At 38.9% G+C, this 11,209-nt stretch overlaps 1 protein-coding gene across 1 annotated transcript in view; it reads right to left on the reverse strand.

Annotated features, from left to right (window-relative positions):
• Positions 1 to 6,455: 6,455 nt before the first annotated feature.
• Positions 6,456 to 11,209, reverse strand: part of dla (deltaA) — a 6,720-nt gene continuing 1,966 nt past the window's right edge. Inside the window, exons 5-11 of the mRNA XM_005939975.3 lie at positions 10,537 to 10,597; positions 10,302 to 10,432; positions 9,546 to 9,715; positions 9,074 to 9,290; positions 8,216 to 8,984; positions 8,018 to 8,126; positions 6,456 to 7,909 (exon numbers count right to left, since the gene is read on the reverse strand). Coding sequence (XP_005940037.1) covers positions 7,904 to 7,909; positions 8,018 to 8,126; positions 8,216 to 8,984; positions 9,074 to 9,290; positions 9,546 to 9,715; positions 10,302 to 10,432; positions 10,537 to 10,597 — 1,463 coding nt within the window. The 3' untranslated portion in view covers positions 6,456 to 7,903. The remainder of the gene's footprint in view (positions 7,910 to 8,017; positions 8,127 to 8,215; positions 8,985 to 9,073; positions 9,291 to 9,545; positions 9,716 to 10,301; positions 10,433 to 10,536; positions 10,598 to 11,209) is intronic.

Genomic DNA, 11,209 nt, shown 5'->3' on the forward strand with positions numbered 1-11,209 from the left:
GAAACAGTGAAAACTAAAGCTAAGATAGATCCATATACTTTTTAAAAGCTTGCTAAAGTACTTATGTGTAAAATTCCTGTACATCACTATAACGCTCAGTTTGTTATTTGTCGCTCATGTGATTCTTTGATGCAAAAATAAGGCAGAAAAAAAACAACCTAAAAGCGAAAGAGCCATTCAGAGGAAGTTAAACTTGGATGAATATCAATGACAAATCAGTGACCATTATCAGGATTTTTATTAAGTGTTTGGTTTTGTTTGTCTTTTGGGGCTCTGGTTGATAATAAATGGGAAGTGTTTGTTGCTTAAAAAAATAAAAGCTTTTCTTACAGCACTATAAAAAAAACAAAACAAAAAAAAAACAACTTTTGATGTTTTAGTAAGACTAAATTAATCATAAAACTGTACAATCACCCCTTCAAGTTTTGACCAAGTCGAACTAGTGATAATATTAATTATCACATTAATATTTATTAGGATTTGATCTCTATGCACAGTTAAGTTTGCACATCATGTTACTTAGACCTAATGTTGCTGTCCCCTAAAATATTTGGCCCGAGATTGTTTTTGTTTTCTTTTTCAGTACCTTAAAGGTACATAAAAAGACCTTATGTGTTCCTGCTTTTTGCTCATTTTCCTCAATGTTTGTTAGCTGAAGCATTATATGATATTCAGTAGTTTACTTAAGCTTTGTAAGAGCCTTCTAATTGACATGATTTTATAAGTGAACCTCTCAAAAGTGAGACATTTTGAGCTTGAGAACTTTGCAAGTGATTAGATAATTTGACATTTAAAAAAAATCTCTTTAATGTAGACGTCTTTTAAAAAAGCGAATCCAGGAAAGATACAGATTTGGATCCTTTCTGCCTAGGCTTCACTATAAATATTGACATGAAATGTCCCACATAAATGTGGAAAACGACTGCTTATTTACACAGAACAGTCCTGGCAGCATGTGTTCATTGGCTTCTGAACATTGCAAGTGAATTTGCAGACTCAGTACATAGTTTCTCCAGTGTTGTGGATAGAAGAAGAGATGCTGGACTGAAACTCCTCCAACTGCCTGTTGGTTATAAGCTATATACACTTATTTATATATCTATATCTATATATATATATCTATATATATCTCTATATATATATCTATATATATATCTATATATATATCTATATCTATATATATATATCTATATATCTATATATATATATATATATATATATATTATATATATATGTATTATATATATATCATATATGATATATATATATATATATATATATATATACATATATATATATATATATATATATATGATATATAGTATATTGTATATATATCATATATATTATATAGTACTTATCGATACGGTATATATGAATATTATTATGTATAGTATATATATTATATTATGATATTATAGTATATATATGTATATATATATATATATCTTATGTGATATATATAGTATTATATATATATATGTAGTATATATATATATATATATATATATTATATATATATATATATATATATATATATATATATATATATATATATATATATATATATACTATATATATATATATACTATATATATATATATATGTTATTAATTTATAAATGTAGATATATATATATGATAATAATATATATATATATATATATGTATATATATATATAATATGTGTGTGTGTATAAATGTTAACGCCAAAACATTGGTGCTTTTTTGGAAATCTTTACCTCATTTGATAGATGCCAACACCATGCTGTGGTCTGGGTTTGGTAAATAAGCAGTATTGAGCTGTTTCTGAGGTTTGATCAATCCTCAGCAGTGAAAGTGGTTTTGGTGCATTTTGTCTGAGGCGGACCCTTGTACAGTACTGTATTATGTGTGCTTTGAAGCCATGTCAGCGCATTGTATCGTACTGTGTTATGCCTTTTTTGTTTTCTGTACTTTCGTTTTATTGAGAGGGATGATAATTGTTTTTTCTACATTATTTGTTTAACAGAAGCTAAATATGTCAGAAGAAGAAAAAGTCATTTTATAAAAAAAAAAAGTTACTTGTCATTGTAAAACTACATCTTTTATGTATAAAAAGACTAAAGGCATGATTTTAACTTTTTCTGAGAACTTAGATGTCGTACTCGATGAATTAATTGAATTTTAAAAATGAGTGATTTCAAAGATTTCTTTCTCCAAATAAAAAGTCTTCTATGGCTCTGGGCCAGCTGCTCTTTGTGGATCTCAATTTCTTAAAAATAACTTTTTTTTTAACTCCTTCTTTTTTTTTAACCCTAAATGCGTGTTTGTTTCTGCGCATGTCTTGTGGGCAAATATAGATATACAATTCTTATTTTGCACACGCCCTCAGTTCTCTTTGAAACACGAGGCATCAAAGCTGCCGTTTGATGTTGGTATTTTTACCCATCCAGCACTGCTCATCACAACCCGTAGATGCAAAACTCTTCTTCCATTCAAATCTCCAATTAATTCAATTCAATTTTATTTATATAGCGCCAAATCACAACAAAAGTCGCCTCAAGGCGCTTCATAGATACAGAGAAAAACCCAACAATCATGTGAAATTAAAAATCAGTTTGTGATAAACTATTAACGTCAAAGAATATATAAAGACATATATTTAATATATTTATAAACTGTCCCTGATCAGACATTGTACACTCAGGTGCTGAGATCATTAGAGGCCATTATTGTGAAAGCACAGTTATCTCTTGGTATTTTGTGTGACCCCCCTCGATGGTGGAATGGGACGATGGTGTCCTGGCTCTTCATTGAGTATCTCTCTGTATCTTCAGTTTTAGCCTAATTTAGCAACTGTGAATTGCTTGCTTGCTTTATTCATTGTGATGTATTTTTATGCACTTACTGCTGCTTCGAAGAATACATGGAGCTTAAGCCCTGGACAAAACTTTGAAATCTTTTGTCCTTAACAAGTAAATAACTAAATGTCATGTCAGCCAGCTCCTCGTCAACACGTTTGTCTGGGGTCATTTGTTTTGGAATAAATGTACATGTCTTGGTTTGATTTTTCAGAAGTTTTTTGAAAGAAGGTGGATGCTGCAGAGTCGAACAGGACACTTTTCCAGGGCCAGTGGATGGCAGCTGGAGGAGAGAGGGTAAACTCTCCTCAGGCTGCACAGACTGGTGAATGGTTCTTAAACATCTGTGCAAGTTTCTTCTTGTTGACCCCGCTCTGAAGCATATTTTCATTTTACAAATTTACACTCATCTTTAGTTTCTAATATCACTAAAATGGAGCCAGTTGGTGCTCCTTTTCTGTTTTCGCTCATTTCTTCCCTTTCACCCGACATGCTTGGACTTAAATCCGGCTCCTTGTCTCTCTATCGCTCGGTGTACTTGGCCTGTACCGCGTGCTTTCTTTGATTCGTGATTGGCCACATGGTGTACCCATCAAAAAACAACGTCCCACCCCTCCCTGCATGGATTTTATCGGAGCTGAACAGAAGTGGCTGAAGAGTCAATTTTCCCTGTCGGGACATCCTTCATATATATTTCAATATAAATATATTTCAAATTTGTTCCATAAGATAACGCAACTGTTATCGTTAACTTTTTTTTTTTCGACTTTAGAATTGGGAAGATTATTTTTGTTTTTGCCACTAGTAACAAACTAAAGATATCATTTAAAATGGACCACTTGTCAGGTGTGAAGTGGTGAACATATCAAAAATGCAGTTCTCTAAAAATGATCAGGTGCATAATCAGCCAATGTCCAAAGAAGAACATTTTGAAAGATCTCCACAAGGTCTAGTGAACTTCTGCTCAACACAAAGTTAAAACTGCAAGAAAGTCTGACTCGTTGGAAGCAAAATATAGAATTGTGCTTTTGCTTAAATAAACCCACCCTCATAGCATGAAAAAAGTCCTACAACTGTTACACTTGACAGATTATGTTTATTTGGTGTTTATGAACTTTGAAACACCACAGCTGAGTGTTCCAACAGGAACAAAAACACATGAATGAAGCAGGCAAATGGTAACTGGTCTTGTTCTATTAGTGCTTTTCTATTCTATCTGAGCACTCAAAGAACTTCATACAGTTGAATCCTTTTCAGTGAAATGACATTTTACTAAATATTAGTTGGGGTGTCTGTACATATTTGAGCTTGTATGGATACTTTTGACCCTACCTTTAGAGAGAATCCCAAATAAATTCAAACTTCTGCACTGAATTATTCTTTATTAAAGTCATTAAAAATGTGTGTTGTACAGTCATTTCAGGAAAAACAACAGTTCTAAGAAATCATCAAAAATCTTAAACTACCATGACTTTCATTCCCATGGTGTGTGTATATAAACCTCTGATCACAACTATATATTTATTGTCATTATGTCGCACAGCTCAACTCCAGAAGCGCTGGAAATGAGGTTAAAAGCCTGTTTTTAGGGATACAAAAAGGTTGTGAAGGGATGCCAAATTGCTATAATTTTTCTGTAAAGCAAATTTACCTTTGCGTATAAATAAAGCAACCGTGAACCTTTTATCAAATGTAAGTATATCAGCTAATAACAGTGCATTCACTGATGGCCATATCGGTTTTTGTCCTCAAATCTGAGATTTGTTTTCAGAGTTTGTAATTTTGTAAGTCTTTAATTCTTAAGGTCATTTTATTTTAATGGAGAGAGACTGAATATCAACCAAAAATTTAGGGGAGAAAACACATTACAGAAAAGATATTCACTGATTTGCATGTTATCGAGTGAAAAAAGTATTTGATTCCTTACAACCAAGCCGGAATTATGGGTCCCACAGATTGCCTGTGTGCAGGGATTGCAATTAAACCATAGGCACCCCTGTTTTCAGCTCTTTATGTGTATAAAACACACCTGTCTACAGAGTCCGTTTCTTCCAGTCCACCACCATGGGCAAGACCAAAGAGCTGTCAGATGATGTCAGGGACAAGACTGTAGACCTGTACAAGACGAGAAAGGGCTAAATGAGCGTCAGCATGCTTTGTGCGAAGGTGAAAATTGTTGAAGCAATGATTTGGGAAGGAAAAAAATGACTGTTAGTTGCTTTCAGTTCCATGCTACGTGAGAATGATCATGGCAAAGGTGGTGGATCAGCCCAAAACCACATGGCGTGGTTTGGCTTGTTAGTGATCTGACAACAGGACCACAGTCTAACAACACCACTGGTAACACACTGCACCATAAAAGACTTAAATCTTGCAGCACTCACAAGGTCTGCTGCTCAAGAAGTCACATGACCAGGCCGTCTTAAGACTGTGAAAACGTAAATGATTCAGAGAAGACTTGGGAGAAAGTGTTCTGGTCCACTAAAACCAAGATCATGCTCTTTAGTGTTAACTGGACCAGCTGTGTTTGTGGTGGAGAGGAATGCTGAGTATGATCCAAAAAAACACCATCCCCACCATTAAGCATGAAACTGGAAGAAGTGGGGCTCTTTGATACTTCACAGTATCAAAGAGCCAATGGATGGGGCCATGTGCCATAAGGTCTTGGATGAGAAGCTCCTTCTCTCAGTCAGAACACTGAAGGTGGGTTGTGGATGAGTCTTCAACCATAACGATGACCCAAAGCAACAAAGGAGTGGCTAAAGAAGAATCACGTTAAGACTATGGAGCTGCCAATCTCAAGACGTCAGTTTATAGAAAATCAATTTAAAGCTTTTATGTAATGCGTTTTGGGGGGTTTTGGTCGATATTCTGTCTCTCTCCATTAAAATGAAACTGTCATAAAAGTTAGAGACTGTTCATGTCTTTGGAAGTGGGCAAATTTACATATTCAGCAGGGGATAAAATAATAATAAGTATGTCTTCAGAAAGACACTGGTGTATCACTGTGGTTGCTCAGTTTAACAACGTGTTTTTAGTTTAAATTGTTTCTTTTTTATAAAGCTTTATCACTTAAAACTCACAGAGCTATGTAAAGCTCTGTGAGTTTTACATAGCTGAAGCTAAATATGAAAACATTGAATTTCTCAGGCTGCTGATTGAGTGCTGTAGTGTCTTTGTATTCCTCACTGTGCACAAAAGTCCTCTTAGGTTCTCTCTTGTGTTGCCCATTTCTCAAAAATCCCAACAAATTTATCAGAAAGGAAGACAATGCAAAAGCTGTTGTTTCTTGAAGGCCCATAGATAATCTTTTTTTTTTTCCTTTTACTGCTGCTCCCGGCCTTTGAAGGTCTGGCTGGTTGTGGCTGAACTCTGGCCAGAAGGCATCTGTTACTCAACAACATCTGTTCCTGTTACTCTCTTTCTCCCAGCATGCCGAGGGACACGCAGGTTCTCCCAAGGGTGGCCTTTTGTGTACCCCATTGTCAATTCCATCATTGTCTGCTGAAGTCTGTTCCCATAAGGCCGTGGGTTTATAAACCCCTCCAAAGGACAAACTCCACCGCCCTGATGATTTACAGTTATTTGTGTCCAAACACAATCTGTATCTTTGTGGGGCAATTAAGAAAGAGAACTCTGAGGAACTGATTTTATACTGTATGACTTTTATGTTCAGATGTGACCGAACTTTGCTGTTTGTTTGTTTTTTAATAGCTTTTTCTCTGGCAACAGGAAGTCAAGGTTTGAAAACCAAACCTAAAGTGGTCCAGTAGGTGAGTTTCAGAGCCGTGAATTACCTGACTTGGTCTTTAGGAGGAGAAACAGGAGTGGTAAATCTAGCGTAGGGGTATTGTTTTTTATGAATAGGGCCCCCTCTCTCATCTCCAGGGAGACACTTTCAACTTCTGGCAGTAGCCAACAGTGTCGGCATAGAAAAGCCCACTATGGGGTCGCCAGGGGAAGACAACAGATGTTACTGATTAACTTTGCTCACAGACCCCTAAAGAAGTGTTTTTCAGAGTGCTTGCAGATGGACAAAACAAAAGTTGGACGCAATCAAATGTTCACATTTAGCAATATTTATTTGGAAAAATAGTCTTGGCTAATTCCTTCATTCAAATACGGTAAAGGAAAGGGTAACATAACAATTTGTACAGTACAATCCCTCTTAAATAACATTTTCTTAAAAAAACAAAACAAAGAAAAACCATCCCATTGACCTGAAGTGCCTTTGCAAATATCATTAAAAAAAGCAACTTAAATAATCATAACAAACATCACAAGTATATAATACAAAATAAAAACAACACAAAATCATTAAATTAACTTAAATTAAATCATAATTTTAAATCATAACTTGTTTTTTTTTCTTTATTTATTTTACAAAATCAGTATCAAAAAGCAACTTTCTTTTTCTTTTAATCGACACAAAGTTTTCATATCCCAAAGAAGAAAAGAACTGAACAATACTATGTCATAAAATGGTTTGGAGGGCTTAAGGAAGAAAATGCACTTCAGTTAACACAGTGATCAAGTATACATACAGTCTTCACAGGTGTAGTGATGGGCGCACAGCCCACGAGAACAGCCTTGTGAAGAACAGGCCAGTATGGCCAAACATCCACCGTTTGATGCAGTTCCTGCGCTCAGCAACGGCGTGTGGGTTAGAGAAAAGGCCTGGGTGCAAATGTTGCAAAACAAAACTCGTATATCATCGCTACGGGACAGCGTTCATTTATATTTTCTTTCTTTTCTTCTTCTTTTTTTCTTATTTTTTACAAAAACCCCACTCCCTGTTAACAGGCAGAACAGAAAGCTAAGAAGCAGTTTACTTTGAACTGTAAACTTTTTTTTTTTTTACCCTGCCAGTTCTAATCCCACAGGCCGCCACTGCCTGCGCTTAGTTTCCAGTAGAGAACCAGCTCACTCTGAATATCAGTTAAACGTATCAGCAGCAGTCTCAAGGCGGGACACCTCCCCCTAGGTTTAGAGCAGCATCTGAAGGAGCATAAAAACTCTCCTATAGAGTAAATGAACAACGGGCAGCCCATTGGTGGCTTCTTACACCTGGGGAAACACACCAAAAAGACAGAAAATTTTAGTTTTTGTTCTTTTAAATTCCAAATGACCGCAGAAATCGTATCTCTGGCTAAGGATCAACAAAGTAGAACTCACCTCAGTTGCAATTATACATTCGTCCTTCTCCTCTGACATCACAAACACAGATTTGTACTTGGTGTCCGCACATGCAGACATTTCTGGGGCTTTCTTTTCTGATGCATCGCTGTAGGAAGGTGAGAAAACACGTTAGATTTGTGGACATCCACAGTCTGATTTTGTGTTTGACAGACGTTTATAGCGTCAGTTATTTACCTTTTTAAACGTTTGCTGCGCTTCTCCTCAAACTCAAATGAGTCCTTGTCCTCGCAGGCCCCCTCCAGCATGGCCTCCTTGGCCGCCTGCTCGTAGTTGACCTCGTGTACGAGCTTGTAATCTGCAGGCAGATGGCGGCTCTTGTAGCTGCTCCTCCCTGGTGGAGATCCTTCATCAGGGTCCCCGCTGCAGAAGTCCATCTTCTTGTTGATGTTTTTGACACCTGGCATCGGCATCACACTGATGGCCAGGTCCCTGTCACTACGGTGACAGTTGTTAGTAAGGTTATTTATTGTCTCTGCTTCGCCTACAGTTTCTACTTGGCCGACATGCTGGACTTTTGATTGCAAAAAGCCAACCAGAACAGCAGAGCCTGCCAACAGCAGCAGTACCAGCACCACCCCGGAACCAATGGCCATCCAGGGAACTTCTGACCCCCGGATGGCAGCGTGCTCTGGAAGCAAGAACTGACAGTTTCTGCCACCGTATCCATGAGCACAGGCACAGACATAACGGTTGTTTCTCTCGTGGCAGGTGGCACCGTTGTGGCAGGGGTTGTGCTCGCAGCGGCTGATCGGGGAGCTGCAGTTGCGACCCGTGTATCCCGGGGGACAAGTGCAGGTGTAGCCATCAGGACCTTCCTGGCACGTGCCACCATTCTGGCAAGGATACGAAGAACACTCATCACCAGTGTGGTCACAGTTCTGGCCGGTGAAGCCGTCTGGACACTGACACAAGTAGGAGTTCACGAGATCCACACAGTGTGCACCTGAGAATAGAGATGAAGTCATGAATGAGTGTTCAGTTCGTGCAGACTGAGCATCTCAAAGACCAAACCCTTATTCTGTTTGTACTTACCATTGGAGCAGGGGCTGGAGGTGCAGTGGTCAATCTTCTTCTCACAGTTGAACCCTGCATACCCCGTGGGGCACTGGCAGAAGTAGCCTCCATCAGGGTTGTCAGTACAGCGGCCTCCATTGGAGCAAGGCCCATCAGCACACGTCATGGCGCTTAGCTCGCAGTTGTTGCCATAGAAACCGTGAGGGCAAGTGCAGGTATATGTGTTTTCCAAATCCTGTGGGAAAAAATAGAACAGACTTGACATCAAGATCTGTGTGGTGCTGCATCTGCAGCATTTCCAGCTTGCTGCATGCTGTATGTCTTGATTTTTTTTTAGGTTTAATATAATTGAAGAATGATCGAAAACAGAAAAGATAGATGAGAAGGAATGAAGGCTGATGCATTCAGGCATCACTGGTGCTGAGCCGCAGTTAACAAGATGTCTCTATTCTTATTCCAAGTTCGTTTAAGAAGACCCACGAGCACTCACAGTGCAGCTTCCTCCATTGCGGCAGGGGTTTCCAGCACATTCGTTGACCCGAATCTCACAGCTGGCCCCAGTGAAGCCAGGCCTGCAGGAACAGGTGTAGCTGCCCTGGCCAGTGTTGCTACAAGTGGCTCCATTCATGCAGGGCTTGTGGTGAGTGCAGTAGTTGAGATCTGGAAAAAACACAGCAGCACATGTGGATTAGCCAGAGCACAACACATGGCGGGACAGCAGCAGCGGCGACAGTATGCGCTTTTGTCCTCAGGCACACTTGACTGTTTCTCTTCTGCCAGTGGTTTTTTGTTTCCTTGCCTCCTGTCTTTGCTGAAACAACTGCTGCTCTGTTACTGGAGTGTTGATGCTCTTTCGCTTCAGTCGACCTTTTTACTGGCTTGTTTGAAACCAAGTTTGTGGTTTGAATAAATGACAAACCAGTGATGGAAAACTTGCCTTCAAGAACAAGTTGTCCACATTTTGTCACCTTTCCACCAAATAAGCAGGGCATTTGTAAGTTGTTTAAGCATTAATTTGTTATCTTCCTGTTCATGAAATCTAAGTCTAAGCTGCACATAACCAGATTTTTGTTTCAAATACATTTCAAATAGTTTTTTTTTATTTGTTTGTTTTTTAAAATTGTGATGCAGCCTAGATATCTGGAAAACGTCTAAGCAATTGTTGCTGTACCCTACGTGTTGTGGCTTCCTTCATCCAACAAAACCACTTCTCTCTTTGTCCCTACTTCCCAGACTCTTTCCTTACCTTGGTTGCAGAAGAGTCCACCCCAGCCCTCCTGGCAGTTGCACTGCCAGGGCTGCTGGCAGGTCCCATGGAGGCAGCCCGGATAACGAATGCACTCATCGCAGTAGCGCCCTTTGAATCCCACTCTGCACCTGTTGTTGTCCAATTAGGAGGGAACACCGGTCACTCCACTCACATTACTTCACGCAATCCACTAATTAATTAATGCCCCAGTGAACTTGTGGAGAAAACTTACTTGCACTCCCCGGGTTTCTCGCAGAACCCATGCTCTTCATCACATCCTGGCAGACAAATCGCTGTACAGGAAAACAAGAGTATACTTTTTAGAAACATTGAGGCAACTTGTTTTTAAGATTTGCTTTTAAAGATTAAAAAATCCAAAGAAAGTAATTAAAATGAAGTAAAGCAGTGGATTCTGAACCCATTAGCTTGTCATCATGGAAGATTTTTCTGCTTAACATAGTGCAGAGACAAAGGAGGGAGTGTGTGCATGCGTGTGTGCCCCAGAGTGCACACACGCACTCACACACACAGAGGCCCTCAGCCCACCACCCTCTTTTTTTTCTTCTTCACTGCGGGTCAGAACTCTTTTATTCATTCTGTGTGTGTACACACACACATACACACACATACTCCCCTTAATGTCTCGGATTGGGGTAGATAAGAGTGGACAGCTGGCGAGTGTGTTGCCAGTGCGCGACAGCTGCTCCATTGTCTCCTCTCTGCCGGCAGCTGCCCACTTCAAACAATACCTCCCCCAACTCAGCCAATCACCGACCGGCCCACTTCGAGAGTAACGAATCGGAAGGTAGCATGTAAATTTATGGCACGCGTGAGATTATTCTCAAAAACTTTCCTTAGAATAAATCAAGTGGTCGTGTGTGTATGTGTATGTGTGTGTGTGTGTG

Source organism: Haplochromis burtoni, unplaced genomic scaffold, assembly GCF_018398535.1.
Source record: "Haplochromis burtoni strain Fernald_Lab_line unplaced genomic scaffold, NCSU_Asbu1 Contig_269, whole genome shotgun sequence".
Classification (NCBI taxonomy): Eukaryota; Metazoa; Chordata; class Actinopteri; order Cichliformes; family Cichlidae; genus Haplochromis; species Haplochromis burtoni.